Source organism: Pseudophryne corroboree, chromosome 10 (assembly GCF_028390025.1).
Source record: "Pseudophryne corroboree isolate aPseCor3 chromosome 10, aPseCor3.hap2, whole genome shotgun sequence".
NCBI lineage: Eukaryota > Metazoa > Chordata > Amphibia > Anura > Myobatrachidae > Pseudophryne > Pseudophryne corroboree.
In genome coordinates, this window is record NC_086453.1 from 202784977 (window position 1) to 202810879 (window position 25903).

The 25903-nt window shown below is 45.9% G+C and overlaps 2 protein-coding genes across 2 annotated transcripts in view; both read right to left on the reverse strand.

Annotated features, from left to right (window-relative positions):
- LOC134966362 (phospholipase A2 homolog otoconin-22) overlaps positions 1-21270 on the reverse strand; it is an 87296-nt gene extending 66026 nt beyond the window's left edge. The window contains exons 1-2 of the mRNA XM_063943037.1: positions 20891-21270; positions 17939-18099 (exon numbers count right to left, since the gene is read on the reverse strand). The gene's annotated coding sequence lies outside the window, so the exon portion shown is untranslated. The remainder of the gene's footprint in view (positions 1-17938; positions 18100-20890) is intronic.
- On the reverse strand, positions 20157-25582 carry LOC134966361 (uncharacterized). Its single transcript, XM_063943036.1, has one exon. It carries the CDS (start codon positions 23644-23646, stop codon positions 21745-21747), a length of 1902 nt encoding a protein of 633 aa, XP_063799106.1. The 5' UTR covers positions 23647-25582; the 3' UTR covers positions 20157-21744.
- Positions 25583-25903: the final 321 nt, after the last annotated feature.

The following is a 25903-nucleotide window of genomic DNA, read 5'->3' on the forward strand; positions in this document are numbered from 1 at the left end:
ATATTTTAGTCTGGCCTGTTGGGTTTCACAGAACTTTCTGCACCCTGCTTGGACAATAGAATGCCTGTACTATGCTGGCCAGTTCGCTTCCAGCACTCTCCCCTCCTTTGTCATAGAGACTGCTAATTACAAGCTTGCAGGACGGATCCTAATGAAAAAAAACATGAAATAACATTGGCTCCTATGTTATCAGGAAAACTCTGATTATTTGTCTAATTTCCATAAATAATATATCTACAGATAACCTATCACTTTTATTGGTCGACAGCAGAAAAGAACCGTTGGTGAATCTTATCTTCTCATTTCATTCATTGTTTAGTTATCGCATTCTTTTTTTTAAACATATTTTGATTTATTTTTAATAACAAAAAGGCGAATGAGGGATACACTACTTATAAAGTTATATGGGTGGCACCATTTGTTTTGGCATAGTTACTGACTAGATTATGAAGATATGTCCAGGAAATGTTCCTATTTTGCTGTATTGGCCAATTACAGTATATGGTAGAACTTATTTAATTAATTATCAGTTATCTATTTTTACTTTGTATCCTTATTCATTATAAGAATGGACAAAGGGGCCCATTTATCATAGATCGCATATTGAATGTGATCAAGGTGGGATCTTATTGCCCAGGAGTACATTGCAATATGCGATTCTATAGGCTGGAAGTATCATCCAGCTTCAGCAGGGACAGGGACTCCGAAAAGGAGGCCGTCCCTGTGATGTGCTGTGACTGCTGCCGGGGGGGGGTCTGCGCATGCGTGGTCAGCTTAGACCGCGATGCACAGCGGCCACTTCTGGGGAGGGTTCCGGGAGAACTCTCTGCTGGCTACAAGTGTGATGTGTAGCCCATAGGCTACAATAGGCTACCGCCATCTTCAGATGACGGTAGCTGTGGGGACCATAAGCAGGAAACCTATGGAGGATGCGGCTGAGGGCGGCAAAGGAGCGATTGCAGCAGGTCCCTCCTTATTACATTCAGCTGTTACTTAATATTTGCGGCTTACGCCCGAATATAGGGGATACAGCCGCAAATATACTATGATACATGGGCCCCAAAGAGAGGACAGATAATTTGCCTCTGATTCACAGCCCTTTGAGAGGCCATTCATAGCTGGCTCATCAGCACCTACTGTATGTCAGTCCATGTCCCTTACTGGTGTATCCATGTACTCCCCGGGACTGGTCCTGCCAGTGACACTGAATGTCATGTGATGGAATCACATGTCTGTGTTACAGTGGGCAGGGGCGGATTTAGCGGTGAGGGCACCACTAGGCACAACAGACATGGCGGCCCCCCTTTACCTAATTTTACTCTTTTCATTGATTGGTTATAAGCTCTCATTTGATGATAGCCAATTTGATAGAATAATAAAAAAGGGTATCCGGACTCCAGATCGACAGCAAAAAGGTCGACAACCCTTAGGTCGACGCCAATTGGTCAACAAACCTTAGGTCGACATGGACAAAAGGTCGACATGGACAAAATGTCGACAGGAACAAGGTCGACATGGAAAGAGGTCGACATGGGTTTTTCACGATTTTTTTCTTTTTTGGAACCTTTTCATACTTAACTATCCACGTGGACTACGATTGAAACGGTAATCTGTGCCGAGCGAAGCGGTAGCGGAGCGAAGGCACCATGCCCGAAGCATGGCGAGCGAACACAGTGCACTAATTGGGGTTCCTGGTCACTCTACGAAGAAAACGACACAAAAAAACCCAAAAACCTAATGTCGACCTTTTTCCATGTCGACCTTGTTCATGTCGACCTTTTGTCCATGTCGACCCTTTGTCCATGTCAACCTAAGGTGTGTCGACCAACTGGCGTCAACCTAAGGGTTGTCGACCTTTTTGCTGTCGATCCTAAGTCCCAGACCCATAAAAAAGCCAGTAGGACATGTTTTTATTAATTACTGTATGTATACATATTTACTGAGTAGGACTTGTGCATATCCTGCCCATTTACACTCCATTCAAGATGGCATATGGTACAGTACAGTGGAAATATTTTACAGATAGTAGTACATTTCGGGCTGACAGTACCTACACCAGCATCCAAGTGCCGCCCCCTCACGTGCCTAATGGGACATTCAAAACTGACCGTGGGCATAAGGATAGAGATTTCTACACCTGACATATGTTTGCACAAATGCTACTGTTTTACAGCTGGAAGTACCTTAAGATGCATCTGAATATATCCACTTAAAAGTATTTTTCTTGCATGTATATTTTCCGGCATACATTTGGGGTGCAAATGCATCTAGTTCTACCTGAACCCCATTGTGAGTAGGGATCTACATTTCCCAGTTTTCCATGGAGAAGCCCCTTTAGTGCCTGCATAAAATATTTAGCTCGCAGTTCCTATTTGTTATAACTTGATGCACCAAAAATAAAATGATAAGATACAATAGGTTCCTGTGACTGTTTTTGTATAGTTGGTATAGGAAAGGAAGGGATGTTGTCATGTTACCGGCGGTCGGGATCCCGGTTGTCAGCATACCGATGCCGGGATTCCGACTGCCAGAATGCCGGCAGGGGACCCAATGCTATTCCCACTCGTGGGTGTCCACGACCAGGGACGGCAACAGAAATTTGGGGGCGCACCCTCTAGGATATCAGGAATTCAATAATTGTTCGAAGTCCACCAAAATTCTTCATAAATAACTTCAATTCATCAAACAACTCTGGGTGTAGTACTCCTTCTCCCGTGTTCCCTCTGGTTGAGTTTTATTTAGTGATGTGCACCGGAAATTTTTCGGGTTTTGTGTTTGGTTTTGGATTCGGTTCCGCAGCCGTGTTTTGGATTTGGACGCGTTTTGGCAAAACCTCCCTGAAATTTTTTTGTCGGATTCGGGTGTGTTTTGGATTCGGGTGTTTTTTTTACAAAAAACCCTCAAAAACAGCTTAAATCATAGAATTTGGGGGTCATTTTGATCCCATAGTATTATTAACCTCAATAACCATAATTTCCACTAATTTCCAGTCTATTCTGAACACCTCACACCTCACAATATTATTTTTAGTCCTAAAATTTGCACCAAGGTCGCTGAATGACTAAGCTAAGCGACCCAAGTGGCCGACACAAACACCTGGCCCATCTAGGAGTGGCACTGCAGTGTCAGACAGGATGGCACTTCAAAAAATAGTCCCCAAACAGCACATGATGCAAAGAAAAAAAGAGGCGCAATGAGGTAGCTGTGTGACTAAGCTAAGCGACCCAAGTGGCCGACACAAAGGCCTGGCCCATCTAGGAGTGGCACTGCAGTGTCAGACAGGATGGCACTTCCAAAAAATAGTCCCCAAACAGCACATGATGCAAAGAAAAGAAGAGGCGCAATGAGGTCGCTGGATGACTAAGCTAAGCGACCCAAGTGGCCGACACAAACACCTGGCCCATCTAGGAGTGGCACTGCAGTGTCAGACAGGATGGCAGATTTAAAAAATAGTCCCCAAACAGCACATGATGCAAAGAAAAAAAGAGGTGCACCAAGGTCGCTGGATGGCTAAGCTAAGCGACCCAAGTGGCCGACACAAACACCTGGCCCATCTAGGAGTGGCACTGCAGTGTCACACAGGATGGCAGATTTAAAAAATAGTCCCCAAACAGCACATGATGCAAAGAAAAAAAGAGGTGCACCAAGGTCGCTGGATGGCTAAGCTAAGCGACACAAGTGGCCGACACAAACACCTGGCCCATCTAGGAGTGGCACTGCAGTGTCAGACAGGATGGCAGATTTAAAAAATAGTCCCCAAACAGCACATGATGCAAAGAAAAAAAGAGGTGCACCAAGGTCGCTGGATGGCTAAGCTAAGCGACACAAGTGGCCGACACAAACACCTGGCCCATCTAGGAGTGGCACTGCAGTGTCAGACAGGATGGCAGATTTAAAAAATAGTCCCCAAACAGCACATGATGCAAAGAAAAAAAGAGGTGCACCAAGGTCGCTGGATGGCTAAGCTAAGCGACACAAGTGGCCGACACAAACACCTGGCCCATCTAGGAGTGGCACTGCAGTGTCAGGCAGGATGGCACTTCAAAAAAATAGTCCCAAAACAGCACATGATGCAAAGAAAAATGAAAGAAAAAAGAGGTGCAAGATGCAATTGTCCTTGGGCCCTCCCACCCACCCTTATGTTGTATAAACAGGACATGCACACTTTAACGAACCCATCATTTCAGCGACAGGGTCTGCCACACGACTGTGACTGAAATGACTGGTTGGTTTGGGCCCCCACAAAAAAAGAAGCAATCAATCTCTCCTTGCACAAACTGGCTCTACAGAGGCAAGATGTCCACCTCCTCCTCATCGTCCGATTCCTCACCCCTTTCAATGTGTACATCCCCCTCCTCACAGATTATTAATTCGTCCCCACTGGAATCCACCATCTCAGGTCCCTGTGTACTTTCTGGAGGCAATTGCTGGTGAATGTCTACACGGAGGAATTGATTATAATTCATTTTGATGAACATCATCTTCTCCACATTTTCTGGAAGTAACCTCGTAGGCCGATTGCTGACAAGGTGAGCGGCTGCACTAAACACTCTTTCGGAGTATACACTAGAGGGGGGCAACTTAGGTAAAATAAAGCCAGTTTGTGCAAGGGCCTCCAAATTGCCTCTTTTTCCTGCCAGTATACGTACGGACTGTCTGACGTGCCTACTTGGATGCGGTCACTCATATAATCCTCCACCATTCTTTCAATGGTGACCGAATCATATGCAGTGACAGTAGACGACATGTCAGTAATCGTTGGCAGGTCCTTCAGTCCGGACCAGATGTCAGCACTCGCTCCAGACTGCCCTGCATCACCGCCAGCGGGTGGGCTCGGAATTCTTAGCCTTTTCCTCGCAGCCCCAGTTGCGGGAGAATGTGAAGGAGGAGCTGTTGACGGGTCACGTTCCGCTTGACTTGACAATTTTCTCACCAGCAGGTCTTTGAACCTCTGCAGACTTGTGTCTGCCGGAAAGAGAGATCCAACGTAGGTTTTAAATCTAGGATCGAGCACGGTGGCCAAAATGTAGTGCTCTGATTTCAACAGATTGACCACCCGTGAATCCTGGTTAAGCGAATTAAGGGCTCCATCCACAAGTCCCACATGCCTAGCGGAATCGCTCTGTTTTAGCTCCTCCTTCAATGTCTACAGCTTCTTCTGCAAAAGCCTGATGAGGGGAATGACCTGACTCAGGCTGGCAGTGTCTGAACTGACTTCACATGTGGCAAGTTCAAAGGGTTGCAGAAATCATTCTCCACTGCGCTTGAGTCAGGTGCATTCCCCCTCCTTTGCCTATATCGTAGGCAGATGTATAGGCTTGAATGGCCTTTTGCTGCTCCTCCATCCTCTGAAGCATATAGAGGGTTGAATTCCACCTCGTTACCACCTCTTGCTTCAGATGATGGCAGGGCAGGTTCAGGACTGTTTGCTGGTGCTCCAGTCTTCGGCACGCGGTGGCTGAATGCCGAAAGTGGCCCGCAATTCTTCGGGCCACCGACAGCATCTCTTGCACACCCCTGTCGTTTTTTAAATAATTCTGCACCACCAAATTCAATGTATGTACAAAACATGGGACGTGCTGGAATTTGCCCAGGTGTAATGCACGCACAATATTGGTGGCGTTGTCCGATGTCACAAATCCCCAGGAGAGTCCAATTGGGGTAAGCCATTCTGTGATGATGTTCCTCAGTTTCCGTAAGAGGTTGTCAGCTGTGTGACTCTTATGGAAAGCGGTGATACAAAGCGTAGCCTGCCTAGGAACGAGTTGGCGTTTGCAAGATGCTGCTACTGGTGCCGCCGCTGCTGTTTTTGCTGCGGGAGAAATACATCTACCCAGTGAGCTGTCACAGTCATATAGTCCTGAGTCTGCCCTGCTCCACTTGTCCACATGTCCGTGGTTAAGTGGACATTGGGTACAACTGCATTTTTTAGGACACTGGTGACTCTTTTTCTGACGTCTGTGTACATTTTCGGTATCGCCTGCCTAGAGAAATGGAACCTAGATGGTATTTGGTACCGGGAACACAGTACCTCAATCAAGTCTCTAGTTGCCTGTGAATTAACGGTGGATACAGGAAACACGTTTCTCACCACCCAGGCTGCCAAGGCCTGAGTTATCCGCTTTGCAGCAGGATGACTGCTGTGATATTTCATCTTCCTCGCAAAGGACTGTTGGACAGTCAATTTCTTACTGGAAGTAGTACAAGTGGTCTTCTGACTTCCCCTCTGGGAAGACGATCGACTCCCAGCAGCAACAACAGCAGCGCCAGCAGCAGTAGGCGTTACACTCAAGGATGCATCGGAGGAATCCCAGGCAGGAGAGGACTCGTCAGACTTGACAGTGACATGGCCTGCAGGACTATTGGCTTTCCTGTCTAAGGAGGAAATTGACACCGAGGGAGTTGGTGGTGTGGTTTGCAGGAGCTTGGTTACAAGAGGAAGAGATTTAGTGGTCAGTGGACTGCTTCCGCAGTCATCCAAAATTTTTGAACTTGTCACTGACTTCTGATGAATGCGGTCCAGGTGACGTATAAGGGAGGATGTTCCTAGGTGGTTAACGTCCTTACCCCTACTTATAACAGCTTGACAAAGGCAACACACGGCTTGACACCAGTTGTCCGCATTTCTGTTGAAATAATTCCACACCGAAGAGGTGATTTTTGGGGGGATTTTGACCAGGTATGTCAATGGCCATATTCGTCCCACGGACAACAGGTGTCTCCCCGGTTGTCTGACTTAAACAAACTACCTCACCATCAGAATCCTCCTTGTCAATTTCCTCCCCAGTGCCAGCAACAGCCATATCCTCATCCTGGTGTACTTCAACAGTGACATCTTCAATTTGACTATCAGGAACTGGACTGCGGGTGCTCCTTCCAGCACTTGCAGGGGGCGTGCAAATGGTGGAAGGCGCAACCTCTTCCCGTCCAGTGTTGGGAAGGTCAGGCATCGCAACTGACACAATTGGACTCTCCTTGGGGATTTGTGATTTAGAAGAACGCACAGTTCTTTGCTGTGCTTTTGCCATCTTAACTCTTTTAAGTTTTCTAGCAGGAGGATGAGTGCTTCCATCCTCAGGTGAAGCTGAACCACTAGCCTTGAACATTGGCCAGGGCCTCAGCCGTTCCTTGCCACTCCGTGTCATAAATGGCACATTTGCAAGTTTACGCTTCTCCTCAGATGATTTTGATTTAGATTTTTGGGTCATTTTACTGAGCTTTATTTTTTTGGATTTTACATGCTCTCTACTATGACATTGGGCATCGGCAGATGACGTTGATGGCATTTCATCGTCTCGGCCATGACTAGTGGCAGCAGCTTCAGCCCGAGGTGTAAGTGGATCTTGATCTTTCCCTATTTTACCCTCCACATTTTTGTTCTCCATTTTTTAATGTGTGGAATTATATGCCAGTAATATATCAATAGCAATGGCCTACTACTATATATACTGCGCACAACTGAAATGCACCACAGGTATGGATGGATAGTATACTTGACGACACAGAGGTAGGTAGAGCAGTGGCCTACTGTACCGTACTGCTATATAGTATATACTGGTGGTCAGCAAACTGTGCAAAACTGAAATGCACCACATGTATGGATGGATAGTATACTTGACGACACAGAGGTAGGTAGAGCAGTGGCCTACTGTACTGTACTGCTATATATTATATACTGGTGGACAGCAAACTGTGCAAAACTGAAATGCACCACAGGTATGGATGGATAGTATACTTGACGACACAGAGGTAGGTAGAGCAGTGGCCTACTGTACTGCTATATAGTATATACTGGAGGTCAGCAAACTGTGCAAAACTGAAATGCACCACAGGTATGGATGGATAGTATACTTGACGACACAGAGGTAGGTAGAGCAGTGGCCTACTGTACCGTACTGCTATATATTATATACTGGTGGACAGCAAACTGTGCAAAACAGAAATGCACCACAGGTATGGATGGATACTAGTATACTTGACGACACAGAGGTAGGTAGAGCAGTGGCCTACTGTACCGTACTGCTATATAGTATATACTGGTGGTCAGCAAACTGTGCAAAACTGAAATGCACCACAGGTATGGATGGATAGTATACTTGACGACACAGAGGTAGGTAGAGCAGTGGCCTTCTGTACCGTACTGTTATATAGTATATACTGGTGGTCAGCAAACTGTGCAAAACTGAAATGCACCACAGGTATGGATGGATAGTATACTTGACGACACAGAGGTAGGTAGAGCAGTGGACCTCTGTACCGTACTGCTATATATATAGTTATACTGGTGGTCAGCAAATTTCTGCACTGTCCTCCTACTATATACTACAATGCAGCACAGATATGGAGCGTTTTTCAGGCAGAGAACGTATAATACTGGTGGTCACTGGTCAGCAAAACACTTGCACTGTCCTCCTACTATATAATACTGCTGGTCCCCAGTCCCCACAATAAAGCAATTAGCACACTGAGCACAGATATTTGCAGCACACTGAGCACAGTCAGATATGGAGCGTTTTTCAGGTTGAGAACGTAGATATTTGCACTTGCAGCACACTGAGCACAGATATTTGCAGCACACTGAGCACAGATATTTGCAGCACAATTTGCAGCCCACTGAACATAGAAACTGAGAGGACGCCAGCCACGTCCTCTCACGATCATCTCCAATGCACGAGTGAAAAATGGCGGCGACGCGCGGCTCCTTATATAGAATACAAATCTCGCGAGAATCCGACCGCAGGATGATGACGTTCGGGCGCGCTCGGGTTAACCGAGCAAGGCGGGAGGATCCGAGTCTGCCTCGGACCCGTGTAAAATGGGTGAAGTTCGGGGGTGTTCGGATCCCGAGGATCCGAACCCGCTCATCCCTAGTTTTATTGTCATTAAATATTCAGCATGTGAACAATCAATGAAATTTTGATGTAAACAGAGACAAATACCACAAAAATATAAATACCACAAAAGAACAGTACCATAAAATATTGTAAAAGCCATAAGAACACAGTAAACACATAGACAAGTACAACAGTCCTATCTGCGTTTAAAACCATTAAGTATAGTAATTGCCTTAAGGAAGAAGCTATCTTTCAGCCGGCTGGTCTTACCCAGTAGCGATCTACTGTATAACGTGAGTTTTAAGGAAGCAAAATAAACACCCCATAATAAGGATGGGTCACATCACCCAGTCTACTCCTAGCCTTCGTAAAGGAGTCTCTTTACATAAATAGACTGAATGCTGGACAGTTGTTAACCGATTATCCTATCAGCAGTTTTTACAATTCTTTCAAGCGACTTGCGCTCTGCTGTATTACAATTTACAAACCAAACTAAGATACCATAGGTAAGAACACTCTCAATGAGATAACTAAAATTGCCTCATTTATTCCTGCTGATCGCATTTTCCTAAGAAAATATAAATGCTGTTGAGCTTTCTTTATGACAATGTCGGTGTGAGAATTCCATGACAAATCATTGGATATAGTCATGCCCAAGAATCTGAAAGATGCTAATATCTCCACTTCTTGCTTATCCAAGACTAGGGGACTATAAATATACCTATTTGTTGTCCTAAAATCCATAATGATCTCCTTAGTCTTTTTAACATTAAGAATCAGGTGATTTTCTTGAGTCCACTCCTCTAACCTACGCACCTCAGATATAAATTATGAGTCGTCATTACCACTAATAAGACCTACGATTGCAATATCATCTGCAAATCTGATTATATGCACCGAATCTAATTTTTAAAGACAGTCGTAAGTGACTTCCGGTTCCGGCACTGCATGGAGTGACACGCTGCTTAGAAGCTCCGGTGCCTGCAGCCACTAACCTTTAACATATCGCCCGCTTTGGGCGTCCATTGAGCGGTCACTCACACCGGCCCGCTCCCCGTACATCCGGCCCCCCTCTATGGACCGATTTTTCGCTCCCACGATGCAGGGAAAGCCTCCACGTGCCAAATCTGAAAGCCGCGGCTCGGCTTCCAAGATGGCCGCCGCGGCTTCTCTGGAAGCCGGAGCTCGAACGGCGGTTACCTCAGCTCCTCCCTTGGCCCCTGTGCCCATCGTCTCTCCATCCCTTGCTGGACCCGCTGCTCTAGGCTCGTTACTGCCCTCCTCTACCCCGGGGCATTCCTTGTCCTATGAGGACATTGTTAGAGCGGTGAAAGAGACCGTCCAGCCATTATTTCAAGAACAAGCTCAGCTGCATGCTGCTGCACTACAGCAAGCTGTCCTGGATATTAAAAGCCAGTATAAACAACTATCCAAGCGTGTTTTACAAGTGGAACATACTGCTGGTGAAAATTTTCAGCAAATCGCTGAACTCTCCGACATCTCCGCTAAACTGCAGAAATCAGAAAACATGGTATGGTCTAAGATCGACGATCTAGAAAATAGATCGCTCAGAAACAATCTCCGGCTCATTGGGCTCCCAGAGACTATTAAGGGCCAAGCTCTTTACCACTTCCTTCGACACACACTTCCAGATCTCCTTGGAATTCAAGATATTTGCTCGGATCTCGTGGTGGAACGTGCACATAGAACAGGCCCCGGTCGCTCCGCTGCATCCAACCGACCACGTGCTGTGCTATTTCGATGTCTTAACTACCTCCATAAAGAGGCCCTGTGGTCTGCTTCCCGCCGTATAAGAGACCTTGTTCGGGAAGATGCCAAATTATTAATCTTCCAGGACTTCTCCCCGGAGCTTACCAGGCTACGAAAGGCGTTCTCTCCCACATGCTCAAAATTGGCCCACGAGGGCCGTAAGTTTGCTCTACTCTACCCTGCACGCCTGAGGATTTTCGATGGCACGTCTTTTAAGGACTTCCACACCCCGGAGGATGCTGCTGCTTATCTTTCGGAGACCGAAGCCTCTGACCAAGTGCCGAAATAGCCGTCTTCTACAGACACTGACCTGTAACTATCCTGCACCATTGTTGCCTTGGCTTGGTCACCCTCGACATACATTTATTTCTCATCCCCACCCCGTGGACAATGAGTTCCCCTGTTAGTCTTATTTGGACCTTCTCGCTATTCCCTCAGTGGTCTTCTGGGTGATGTATATATAATCTTAAAGTGACATAAGTTTCCTCTAAGCAATGTATACCTATATGCCTGTTTCCAGTTTTATATAGTTTTATATGCTTGGATGCCTGTTTTGCCCATCCATTTGGGGGTAGGCTGATGTCATTCTGACCGCTCACTCATATCCCTTACCCCTCTCCCCCCCCCCTCCCTATCTCCCCCCTCCCTTACACCCCCCTCCCCCTACCCTCCTCCCTCTCCCCCCCCCATCCCCTATGCTGCTCATTATAGTGGTTGCTGGCTAGGAGCAATGTCCACCTTGCTGCCCTTGGTTATCACTTTAATTATAATACCGTGAAGTTGTTGCACGAATATTGCTGTGGGAACCCCCGGTGGGTCTAATATTTTCTTCTCATCTCTATGTCTCTACTATCCTTGTGTCTTCCCCCTTCCCCCCTCCTTCCTCTTGTGTCTTTTCCCACCCTACACTGCTTATGGGTTTGTAAGATGTCCTCCTGTATGATTACTTATTACTTAATGCCCCATGTCTACTATTAAGGTGGGCACATGGAATGTTGGGGGTATCCATTCCCCTATCAAGAGGAAGAAGATCCTGCTCTATTTAAATAGATTACATATGGATTTAGTGTTTATACAGGAGACGCACCTCCTCACCCCGGAGGCCCAAAAATTGGGTGTTTTGGGCTGGCAGGTACTCTCAGACGCTCCCTATTCTTTTAAGGCTAGGGGTGTGTTGATCCTCGCTAAACGTAGCTTATATATTGAAGTCCTTACTTCCCTGTGCGATCCTGCTGGTAGATTCCTAGTACTTGAAATTTGACTTCATAATACCAAATATGTTTTATGTTCTGTGTATGCTCCAAACTCATATTCAAAAGATTTTTTCAAGAGTCTCATAACAACACTGTGCCCGTTTATGTCCTGTCCAATGATTGTGGGCGGAGACTTCAATGTTGTGGTCTCCGCTTATATGGATTCGAACTCCTCCGCTCATGCACGCTCCCCTCCTACCTTAGGTGTCACCTTTTTTGCACAACAACTGCATCTGACTGATGCTTGGAGATTTCTTCATCCCACTGACAAGGAGTACTCGTGTCTCTCGGCTGCCCACGGCACTCTGTCCAGAATAGATTTTTTATTGCTCTCAGATTCCCTGATTCCCCAAAATACTGAAGCACAGATGGAAACAATTTCTCTTTCTGATCACGCCCTAGTTTGGGTTTCCCTTACCACCTCATTAGACTATGGCTCCTTTAAATGCTGGCGTTTCCCCACTTCCTTTACCTCTTCCCTACAATTTCGGAACAGGTTGGAGGCATTTTGGGAGGAGTTCAGACTGGATAATGCAAGTATTGCTGAAACTGATCCCTTATTGTTATGGCAGACCTCGAAGGCGGTTATACGCGGTAGGCTTGTGGAATATACTTCCACAAGAAAGAAACAATTTCTTTCTGAGTTTAAAACCTCCCAACGCTGCCTAACTGATGCCTACCAACACTTCAAACAGTGCCCGTCTCCTGCCTCAAAGAAGGTATATTTAGATTGCAAGTCTCAGTTTGGTGCTGTATTGGCATTAATGGGCGACCGCCATACATTTAACAGAAATCACCGCTTTTATAGGTACGGCAATAAAACAGGCCGTCTCCTTTCAAATCTTCTGCGGGGTTCAGTGCCGTCCTCAGTGATCCAGACATTGAAACGAGACGATGGCTCGTTGGCTACCAGATCTGTGGACATGGCGCAGATCCTCTCAGAATTTTATACTGACATTTACTCCCCCCCTCCCCTCGATCTAGCAGCTAAAACTTCTTTCTGGGACTCTGTTTCCTTGCCTCAAATATCAGCATCGGTGAAGGGGGATCTTTGCTTGCCGATTACTACCCAGGAGGTGGAAGCGGCAATTAAACATCTTAAGCCCATGAAAGCCCCTGGACCCGATGATTTCTCTGGGGAATTCTACAAAATGCTCATACCTAAATTGCTGGATCCCCTGACCCTGGTATTTAATAACATTTTATCTTCCCATTCCCTCCCTCTGTACTTTAACGAAGCCCTGATACGTCTCCTTCCCAAACCTGGAAGGGATCCCCATCTCCCCGGTTCATACCGCCCCATCTCCTTGCTCAACGTTGACTATAAACTGTTTACGAAAATCATTGCAGATAGGTTAAAGGGATTGCTCCCCTCCATTATCCACCCTGACCAAACTGGTTTCATCTCAGGCCGACACTCCACTAACAATATCCGTAAAGTTCTTGCCGCGGCCACCTGGTTGCACTCCAGCGGAGACCCTGACCCCCAATACATCCTCTCCCTAGACGCGGAGAAAGCGTTTGATCTTGTCAGTTGGGATCACTTATACACGACGCTGGATAAGTTTGGGTTTCCGCTGGACCTGATCAACATGATACGTAATCTGTATTCCCCCTCCTCATCTCGCATCATGTGTAATGGCTACTTGTCTGCTCCTATTCCTCTTCACCGAGGCACAAGGCAGGGCTGCCCCCTTTCCCCACTTTTATTTGCTATCGCCATAGAGCCCCTGGCTATTAAACTGCGTCATCTCCCAGATTACTTCGGAGTATTGGTTCATGACCATGAGCTCCGTGTGAGTTTATTTGCAGATGACATGCTCCTCTTTATTTCACGACCTGAGACCTCTGTTCTGCCGATCATGCAGGCTATTTCTGAGTTTGGCGCTTTTGCGGGATATCGTGTTAATGCCTCTAAGTCTGAGCTCTTCCCACTCAACTCGATTGCCTGTCAGCGCCCCCCAGTGCCAGTTCTCACTCAATTTAAGAGAAACACCTTAGGCCTTAAATATTTGGGTATATATATCCCTGTGAATATTTTAGACCTATACTCAGTCAACTATACCGCTGTTTTTAACAAAGTTTCCCAATTGCTATCCACTTGGTCATCTCTTCCTGTGTCCCTACTAGGAAGAGTAGCTATTTTGAAGAGTATTGTATTCCCCAAGATCTCTTATCTACTCCAGATGATTCCTATCCAGCCCCCTACTAAAGACTTAAAAGAATGTGATAGAATGTTCTCCAAATTCCTGTGGAATCGCAAGAGGTCTCGGATTTCTTTACCTAAACTTAAACTCCCCCGTGCCCAGGGTGGCTTGGCTGTCCCAGACCTCTTGGCTTTCTTCCAGGCTGCGAACTTTAGGTATATCTCGGATTGGTTAATGGGCACCTCCTCATATGTTAATTATGACATGGAGCAGGGCCTTGTACACCCTTACGACCTAAGGGCTTTGCTGCATACCCCAAAAGCTTTGCTCCCACCCATGGTACGCCCTAATATTCTCTTCTGGGACGCCTATCGCTCCTGGTGGGCCATCAACAAGGCCCTGCATCGCAACCCAGAATACTCTCCTTTTATCCCATTATGCGGAAACCCCTGCTTCACTCCTCCCCTTGATAATACCAAATTCCTCACATGGAAATCTAGGGGCATAGCCCTCATTCGTGACGTGTTTGACCCGGGTGGCCATGTACTGTCATTCGCGGATTTAGCCGAGAGACACGGTGTGCCCTCATCTGATTTTTTCATGTTCCTACAAGTACGCCATTTTGTACAAACTCTCCCCATCCCTCCTGTGCACGAGCGGAGAAAGGATCCTCTGTCCGCCCTGTTGGTCACGTTACCTACCTTTTCATACAAGATATGCTGGTTATACCGGGACTTGTTGCCTGGCAAGCCGGAGGTTTTCTGGCCCCCCATGTTGTCAAAATGGTCGAGTGAGTGGTCCTGGGACCCATCGGTGGAGTGCTTCCTCTCCCCCCTTCCTGCTATACTGAAAGCCCTGCATTCTGCCCAGCTTCAGGAAATCCACTTTAAATTTTTACATCGGGCATATATTGCCCCGGGACAACGCAAATACATGGTCTCTACAGACTCTGGTCGTTGCCCCAAATGTAAAGCACCAAATGCTCTCTTTATGCATAACTTTTGGCACTGTCCGAAAGTTAAACGATTCTGGAATAAAGTAGTGTGGTATATAAAATCCACTTTCCGGATCTCTCTCCCTATGGATCCAGCGGCACTCCTCGGCCTTAATACTACAACCTGGCGTTTACCTCCATCCCGGGCTTACTGCATTCCGTTTCTATATGTACTATTGACCTTGGGGAAAAAGTTACATTTGAATCATTGGATATATCGAACCTCTCCCTCCCTAGGTAACCTCAAGTCTTTACTTACTAATACACTATACTTTGAACGCCAATCCACTCTCCCAGACCTTGACCGTAACGCTTTGCGCTTTTATAAGAAATGGGGACTATACATTGACTCTCTTCCACCCCCACAACGAACTCATATACTGAAATTGTTTGATTCCCTTAGTTGGGATTCTTACCGCAGACTATGTATCCCTATTGGTGATGATCCACCTTCGGCACCGGGGTGATGCTCGCTCCCATACCTTGATACTGAGCGATTTGATCCCCACATTCCCTAGGAATGTGCCTTATCATGTATGATGAATATTCTTTAGGCATCTGCAACCCCCCTCCCCCCTCACACTTCTTATCCATGTATTTGTTGTTTTTCTTTCTTCTTTCTTTTTCTCTATAATTGTCTAGTTGATTTTGGTTTTGTTACATATGTGATAGTGTGCAGTTTTTCTTTCATAATATATTATAGGCCTAAATTGCTGTTTATATTCATCACTGCTGATGCTTTGGTATGGTCCTTTGCACTGCTCGCTCCTACACACAGCGCCAGTGGTAGTGGTGATGTTTGATACTATGCCATACCTTTTGTTGCCTATTATGTAATCCATAAGTATAAGCATTTTACATGCACTTAGTACTGCATTGTTTCTCTGCCTTTTTTTCTCTTTATGTCTCTATGTGGAAAAACTAATAAACATATTTAAAAAAAAAGACAGTCGTAAGTAAACAGGGAATAGAGTAAAGGACTCAGTACGCATCCCTGTGGAATGCCTGTGCTAATCGTTACATCATTTGTAATTTTGTTATTATTCCTAACTGCCTGAGGTCTATTGGTTAACAAATTAAAAAAAAAAACCCATCTGCAGACGAAGCTGTCCAAACCTAACTGGTGGTGGTAAGTATCAATACTCCTCCATATACACCCACCAAAACAAAAGGAGAATACTGTATATATAGTATAACACTGCTAATTTAACAATTTTTTCAATTCTTAAAAGCTTCTCATATAATCCACCATAAAATCAGGCAATTGTGTGTACCAGAAACAGTGGGGTGTCAATACGTGCCCACCCTATCCAGCATGTGATGTCAAACAGGTACCTCCCGAGTTACTCGCACCGTCTCATCACTGGATAGGCAACACCAATTAATCCTGAAAACTGGTCTGCTACAGTCCGTCTGATCAGTTCACCAACGTGTTTTTGCTCTGAGCCTTTCTCAAGGTGTAAGGTAGACTAAAATGACCAGGGTATTTAAACCCATGGAAGTGATCTGATTGGTCCAGACTGTGCAGCTCTCAGGTGAGCCTTATTTTACTTAATTGCATTATCTAATATATAAAAATGTCCTTCTGTCTTTCTATACAAATCCACAGTTTACAAGCGAAGATTGTGAAATTTTACAGACAAGCGTATTAAAACATGGCGGAGGCAACTAAAACAATTAGAAATCCCTACCACCCCTAGGGGGGCAGACAGCAGCACAGAGTATATCAGGAGACACCATAACTCCGGAATTGCTGGAGCAATGTACTCAAAAATTGGTACACATATGCCTTACAATCTGGCAACAAACACTGTGGGAGGAAGACACCCCTAGGGGTGGGACAGCAGCACAGAGTATGTCAGCAGACAGCAAAACTGTGGAAGGCCTGGAGCAATTTACACCAAACTTGGTACACATCTGACTTACACTCTGTGAACAAACACTGTGGGGGTAACACACTACTAGCACCCCTAGGGGTGGCACAGCAGCACAGACTATATCAGGACATGCATGATATGTCAGTAATGACAGGGCTGCATGTGACAGGGGCAGTGACATGATGTGAGGAGGGGAATGGAGGTAGCATGTACCCACACACTGAGAGTTTATATAGCGGAAGTAGCACGGTCCCCCAGCAGCACAGAGTAAATCAGGGGATACATAATGTGCTGTGCTATATAAAAAACTGTAAATAAATCGATAATTTCACAGGGGCGCTGACATGATGTGAGGAGGGGAATGAAGGCAGCAGGAAGCCACAGACTGAGAGTTGTATAGTGGGAAGAGCAGGGTCCATTGGGTGACCAAAAAGGGGTCCGGCCACTACACAAAGTGCGCCAGGGAAGCAAGATATGCCTATATACTAGATCTCCAACCAATGTAAATTAACAAACAACTATCATTCTAATTTACCATCCTCATCCAGTAGCGAAGCATGGGTATTCAGTTATCTACAATGTTATTTATACTGTGTGTTTAATATTTACCTTTATTTTTGCAAACAGATATTCTTAAAATCCCGGGCAATGCCGGGTACTCCAGCTAGTATTAAATATATATATAATGAAATCCATGTCCATTTTTTATCTGTATGATGATAGAAATATAAATAACATTCCCAGGGCGGGATGTACTAAAGTGAAAATGCAGTAAAACCTACTGCCTGGCCGCCAGGTTTTCAGTGTGGAGGGCAGGGGTTAAAGTGGGGGGGAACGAAGAGGAACTGATTTCCACCACATGTAATGGTAGGGGGAACTAGTTCCACCACCTCCATTTCCCTGCACAGTAATTCCAACTGAAAAATCTGCCCCATCACCTACAGCAATAGATGATGCAGGTGGCGCTAGTGTTACTGATGAGATGCAGCCACCTCACCCTTCCTCAGGTCCTGGTGGTTCCAAGGTCCTCCTCCATTAACAGTCCACCCCTCCTGGTACTCACACACGCTGTGTCTGTTGGACAGCATTCATCCCCTCCTCAGGTCCCAGTGGATTATTTTCTGGCACGGTGTATGTGATATCATGCTGTCACTGCTGCTGAAGTGAAGATGAGCCATGAAGAGGAGCAGGCTCTGTGCATCTTGAAGACAGGATGAGAGGGGGCTGAAGAGACAAGAGAGGTGGTGAGAACACTATCACTGGCCCTGTCTCTGCTTAACATGGTGGTGGTGGTGGTGGTGGGGGGATAAATGAGTTCCACCACCTCTCCAGGACCACTTTAAGCCCTGGTGGAGGGTAACGCCAGCTGGCGTTACCCTACAGAAGCCTATGGGCTACTTTCCGCTGTCATCCTGAAGGATACAATCGGATCCCCCGCTCCCTTCCTGTGTACCTCTGTGTGCCGGGCGGAGGAGGCCTCCATCTGTAGCTCCGTCCAGCACCCAGCTTCGGGCACCACCTTCGGGATGTCCTGCTCCACCCGCCCTCCTCCTCCGGCCCCGCCTGACAGCCAATGATCATGCCGTACAGGCACCTCCTTTCCCGTCCCAGGCAGCGCTGATTAGTGCCGTCTGTGGTGACAGCAGTGGGGGAGGAGCATGTCCATCCTTTCCTCTAGCAACACCAGCAGTGAGAGCTGTCCTTTGCTATACTAATCGCATATGTTAATACATATGCGATTAGTATGTAGGCGAAGTGTGGCGGAATACTCTGCCACACAATAGTACATCCCACCCCCATTGCACTGTTTTTAGTGTTAAATCGCATGCGTTCCATCTCCCTGGAATGCACGCCGCTTCCTGTTTCCGCCGCTGGTCCTGATTCCCGTCCCGATGAGGAAGTGACGCACACTTCCGGTGATGCATCCCTGGAAGGCACGGCATTTCCACGTTCCACGGCTAACCCGCCAGCCAGATGACGCATCACTGGAACGCATAGTACTTCCGCGTTCCATTGCCTGTCATGAACCATAATGTTACAATACAATTTAACTGAAGGTTATATTAATACAAAAACTGCAAGGATTTGTCTCAAAGGAGGAACAGTACCTATTACATATAACACAGGAACCATTGAAAGATTATAATTAAAACATCAATACAAATTCAAATAAATAAATAAATAAATATATATATATATATATATATATATATCGATATAGTAGTGTAATTAGCGCTGCTACCTGTTATCCAAGTCTAACGTGTTGTAAAAATGTGCAATAAATCAATACATTAACAAATCACTTCTTAAATTAAGATGGCTGCTGAAAAAACTCCTCTAAAGATGGACCCTATTTCAAAGTCCAAGTGCAAAATATGAAAAAAGTGGTAGGACCTAGCGCCTTCAGTGATATTGATTCTCCTAGTGTGGATAGTAAATCAATATGCGTACCGGAAACCAATCAGGATTTCGATTAGTAAATAATGTCTTTCTGCGTTACAGTCATCCTGGTTGGCCAATCTTCCAGAATCTCCAATAATCCAGTACACCAGCCAAAATATGGAAAACGGATATATGGACAATAATAGTGTAGTATTTCAACTACATAAAGCAATAGATCGCATGGTAATCACGCAATAGATCGCATGGTAATCACGTGATCGGCGCGTCACCGCTGAGTGGGAGTGGCATCAGGCCGCTCCCAGCGGGTGCACATCGCAGTACGATATATCGCATGTGGTTTAAAAACCACATGCGATCGCACTGCGATGCGAGAAATAATATGTGCAGCACATACTATCTTGAGATGCGACATTCGAGCGGCGTGCCCGCACATCTCGTCTCAAGGTATCTAAAATGTGCATACAATCCTCCGATTTCTCTCACAGATACGGTCGAAATCGAAGGATAGCACCTAATATCTCACAAGTGTATGGGCACCATAACTCTCACTGCAAATGTTATATCTACCCCACCTGCAGTGCACATCGTTTTGCCCTACTGCTAACAAATTTGCTGCTGCGATCAACTCTGAATTACCCCCATAGTCCACATCTATGAAATCCTACTGTTTTAATGCGTCTGTATGTAACACCCAGGGAAGTATGATGTTAGTGTAGAGTATTGAATATATGCCTTACTAGTAATAATTGGTCTGTTGGCATGGGTTTTCTGCTTCTTCAGTAAGTGGTAACAAGGTTTCTGAATCTTGCATTAAACAAGTGGACTCAATTAAAACAGTTTTCAGTTTTGAAATAAAATAATACAATTTTCAATATCGCTTACAAAAGGCAAAATTAATCAGTTTATTATGCTGGAACTCAATTTGCTGATCTGAAGTCTCACACAGCACAGACAAATACAACCTGACAATGGATGGTTATCAATAAGGTAGTCAAACAATTTCTCTTAGTTAGAATTAAATTATACAAAGACATATCAGACCCTTATTGTTCTAAGCCAATTTAAATGCAAAACACAAATACAATCTAAATAATGTTTTACACAAAACAATGCATTAAAATATAACAAATCTCAGCGCTGGGGCCCCATATACTACTTATGGCCAGTTACACAGTTCTCGTTGGAGTACTCAGAAGTTCCTTATTACATTTCCCAGTTTAGCAAGTTCTGAGCCTTAATGTACTGTACTTTACATATAGAAGGATGGCAGGGAGGGGCTTCCAAAAGTTTCTGGGTCTCCTCCATAGGCAATAACAGCTGAATACTGTATCAATATGTTCCCTGAAATGCGGACGCTTTATTAACTCACTTTGTGCTGCACTAGTAGACTACAAAGCAACCCTGCCAGGTAGGGGAGGGTAAAAGGGTCTCCTGCTGTTAGTCAACATATAAGTCACAGATATTAGAAGTAGTGTCAAAGTCTCTCTCACTTAGTGTGATGCCTATTTACTTCTGCCTTACTTTCAGCAGCCTTTAGGCAGTGTCCCCTGCTAATGTATCCCCCTGTCACAGTTACTGCCCTAGGAGAGTGTGATCTGTCCTCTTTGCTCACCAGCTGCAGCTCTAAAGGAGGAGGTGCTTCCTGACCCTCCTACACTGGGAGGTGAGTAGCTTCATCACTGTCCTTGGATGCCAGAAGATGTCCCTAAACACAGCCTCAATTGTCTCTGCAGCTGCCATCATCCACCGATTCTCACAGGGATATGCGTAGCTGATCACAGAGTCCCCTAGCTGCTGCCATCATCCACCGATTCTCACAGGGATATGCGTAGCTGATCACAGAGTCCCCTAGCTGCTGCCGTCAATCTCCTTTCCTTCCAGTCACCGGGAACATCCCTACACAATGCAGCTATTAGCGCTGCTCCACTCTTTGCTCTCTGTCCTTCTAAGATGGCCGCCGCCCAACTGCCAACTGTCCCAGCCCTCAGCTGTTAACTGTCCCAGCGCATGCCAGCTACAGCACAGAGCATATCTTTAACCATTTCCCTGCAGCAAGTCACAAAGCGTTCAGCCAGGCTGCATTTTGTAGAGGGGGAAAAGGGCACAGAAGTCACATAAATATCCATGGCAGCCCAGATGGGGTGCCACATATTGGCCCACTAGAATTATGCGTGTCCCCACGCATTGCATAACCTCAGCAAAGAGCATTGCATTTCTGAAACTGAAATACAGTTTATACATAACAACATATTTAAACAAAATTACACTATAAGAAGTTCTGCTATAACTTTCAAGACTACACTTTAAGTTTCACAAATGTACCATAAATATTAGTGACACAATCAATTTGCCATATAGCAACAATAACATTTAAACACTTTAACCAGTTACACTTTCTTACAAAACTATTGTATAAAATGGATACTTTTGTTACATAATCACTTTTGCATTTTCTATTGCCAGGATCTAATGGGAAGAAATCCCTTTGGACCTCTTTCCCGGTCTTCTCACTGTCTGTTGTAAAATTGAGATAAATTCTTCTCCACTTATTGTGGTGTATTCGCAGTCTTTGCGATGCCACTCGGGGAAAAGCCAAGTCACAGACTTCTTAGCTTCATTAGATGATTTTGCAGGAACTTGGAGTTCAGAGGTTACCATAGCTGTATCTGATGCACTGGGTTTAGGGGAAACCTCCAAGTCTTTCTCTATAGCCATGTGGATCTCTTCCTCTGTTACCTCTTCCTGGTTTGCTACACCTGAATTTGCCTGATCAAGGTAGGCCGCACTAGAACCGATGTCCTCCATTCTGGCCTCACCCGCACATGCTGAGTCTGGAGGCAGCTGAGGTCCAATTATGTCCTGCAGGCTCCGCTGCCCTGGGTCAACTCGTTCCTCCACAATTAGCTGGTCTATGCGACCCAATGGTTCACTTTGCTGTGAAACATCAGTATATAGTTGTGTGTGTCCATATATTCTCTCTGAATAGCATGGTGGGTAGCAACTGATCCGATCAGACTGTGGTTGATTTGCATTTTCTTCTACTTTACGCTCATCTCCACATTCACTGCATTGGTATCTTTGCTGATAATCACGTGGAGGACCTCTGTAACATGTATAGTGCCAATAACACTTTGGATCTGCTACATATCTGCTGCCTTGCACCGTAACACCACCAGGACCAGTTACATTAGCTGCCTGCGGACCTTGTTTGCCATTTACAACATCAAACTCAACCATTTCTCCGCTATCCAGGCTTCGGAAATACTTCCTAGGGTTGTTCTTCTTTATGGCCGTATAATGCACAAACACATCTTTCTTGGTATCATGCCGATTGATAAAGCCATAGCCATATCGCACGTTAAACCAAACGACTCTCCCTATAACTTTTCTTGGACTAACGTCAGACTCTGGGTCTGCAGCTGGTGTTTCAATAACTTTAATTTGATTCTGGACTACAGGACGAAGGTCCACATTTCTGGGCTGTCCTTCATTGATGCCCCAGTCTATCTCTTCTCCGCACTTTGCTTGTTGCTGCATGAGATACCGCAATTGCTGTGACATTTCAGTTATCCTTTGGGTCAATTCAGCGATTTGTATGCCTATAGCACTTAATATATCAGTCTTTGGTGCCTGATCACCATGTACAACAATTTCTTCTGGTATGTGTGTATCCATGATTTCCTGCTTCACAATTGCTGGAGAATATTTATTTTCTTGGGACCTCAGAATCTCAGGACAGGACAGTTCTTGCCTCTGTATTGTCTCTACCAGTTTAATGGCAGCATTTTTGAAGCACAAGAATGAGCTATTTGGTAACTGTAACTGAAGTAAACGTAAATGCACTTTCACAATCTCACCATGGGATCCGTCTATAAATTGATTAATCAAAATTTCGTCTGTTGGTCGAATTTCTGTTGAATCGGAGGCCTGAAGTTCTCGTAGCGCCTCATGTAGACTGAGTGCAAAATCACGCAACGTTTCTCCTGGCTGCTGCTTTCTTGAGTAAAAGGCCACCTTAAGATCAGACAATGTTCTTGTATCAAACATGGCAACTAGTCGGCTCAGGATCAGGTCTGCTGTTTTTCTTTGATCCACTGGCCATGAAGTCACCTCTCTCCATGCCGTGCCTTTCAGCTGCCCTATTAGAATCTCCACTTGCTGTATCTCTGACAGTGGGTACAGGCGGAACATAGACTCCATTTTGTTCTTAAATTCAGTCAGAGCGTTCCCATCAGAACCTTGAGCATCTCCACTATATGTCGGAATCCATAGGGCTCCAAAGTAATATGGCAAGGTTATTGGATTTGAGCTAGCCATAGTTGCACGAGTACTTGAGGAATCCCCAGCAGCTTGCTTTCCAGATAACATTGTGTGTTCGGATCCTGTTCTTAGTGACGCCAAATGTAACACCCAGGGAAGTATGATGTTAGTGTAGAGTATTGAATATATGCCTTACTAGTAATAATTGGTCTGTTGGCATGGGTTTTCTGCTTCTTCAGTAAGTGGTAACAAGGTTTCTGAATCTTGCATTAAACAAGTGGACTCAATTAAAACAGTTTTCAGTTTTGAAATAAAATAATACAATTTTCAATATCGCTTACAAAAGGCAAAATTAATCAGTTTATTATGCTGGAACTCAATTTGCTGATCTGAAGTCTCACACAGCACAGACAAATACAACCTGCCAATGGATGGTTATCAATAAGGTAGTCAAACAATTTCTCTTAGTTAGAATTAAATTATACAAAGACATATCAGACCCTTATTGTTCTAAGCCAATTTAAATGCAAAACACAAATACAATCTAAATAATGTTTTACACAAAACAATGCATTAAAATATAACAAATCTCAGCGCTGGGGCCCCATATACTACTTATGGCCAGTTACACAGTTCTCGTTGGAGTACTCAGAAGTTCCTTATTACATTTCCCAGTTTAGCAAGTTCTGAGCCTTAATGTACTGTACTTTACATATAGAAGGATGGCAGGGAGGGGCTTCCAAAAGTTTCTGGGTCTCCTCCATAGGCAATAACAGCTGAATACTGTATCAATATGTTCCCTGAAATGCGGACGCTTTATTAACTCACTTTGTGCTGCACTAGTAGACTACAAAGCAACCCTGCCAGGTAGGGGAGGGTAAAAGGGTCTCCTGCTGTTAGTCAACATATAAGTCACAGATATTAGAAGTAGTGTCAAAGTCTCTCTCACTTAGTGTGATGCCTATTTACTTCTGCCTTACTTTCAGCAGCCTTTAGGCAGTGTCCCCTGCTAATGTATCCCCCTGTCACAGTTACTGCCCTAGGAGAGTGTGATCTGTCCTCTTTGCTCACCAGCTGCAGCTCTAAAGGAGGAGGTGCTTCCTAACCCTCCTACACTGGGAGGTGAGTAGCTTCATCACTGTCCTTGGATGCCAGAAGATGTCCCTAAACACAGCCTCAATTGTCTCTGCTGCTGCTGCCATCATCCACCGATTCTCACAGGGATATGCGTAGCTGATCACAGAGTCCCCTAGCTGCTGCCATCATCCACCGATTCTCACAGGGATATGCGTAGCTGATCACAGAGTCCCCTAGCTGCTGCCGTCAATCTCCTTTCCTTCCAGTCACCGGGAACATCCCTACACAATGCAGCTATTAGCGCTGCTCCACTCTTTGCTCTCTGTCCTTCTAAGATGGCCGCCGCCCAACTGCCAACTGTCCCAGCCCTCAGCTGTTAACTGTCCCAGCGCATGCCAGCTACAGCACAGAGCATATCTTTAACCCTTTCCCTGCAGCAAGTCACAAAGCGTTCAGCCAGGCTGCATTTTGTAGAGGGGGAAAAGGGCACAGAAGTCACATAAATATCCATGGCAGCCCAGATGGGGTGCCACATGTATTTTTGGGGGGCAATTGCGCTTTTTACTAGCTTTTGTTCAGAGGCGTATCTACCTATTGGCCAGGATGGCACTCGCCAGGGGCGCCAGCCGAGGAGAGGCGCCACCCGACGGTGCAACTTTGTAGAAGTAGCATATTTGTCCCCCTTCCCCTGGCAGGCAGCAGCGGCAGCCACAGTAATTGGCGCCGGGCTCCGGCGCCGCACACCACATTACCACAGGTCCCAGCTGCAGAGCCACGGGCAGCCCGGCTCCCGCACAGCTGCACGCCCTCCCTCAGCAGGGACCGTTGCCGCGATGCCCCTGGCTGGTGAACGGTTAATAAAGAGTCCGCTGTAACCCCTCCATTCCCAGAGTGCAGGACTGCTGTCCCCCCCAGCCGGGGAGCGGAGCAGACAGGCAGGACCCTCCTCCCTCCCCAGTCCCAGCAGCGGCACAGAGCGGGTTAATGCAGGAGGCTCGCTCCCGGCGCTGATTGGCTGCTAAAGGGACACTATTTGCATAGCCACGCCCGCCCGGCACACTGAGCGCACCTGAAGTGTGTGCGGCACCTGGCTGGGAGAGGAGCCGCGGGAGACGGCTACAGGATGGCGAGCAGCGGTTAGCGTCTCCGGATGGGGAGCGGGTCAGCTCCGGCGCCGCACACCACATTACAATAAAGAAAACTCTGCATAAACTACAGCTCCCAGCAGCCCTTCCTGCCGGAGCTCACATCCAAGGGCTGCTGGGAGCTGTAGTTTATTCAGAGTTTT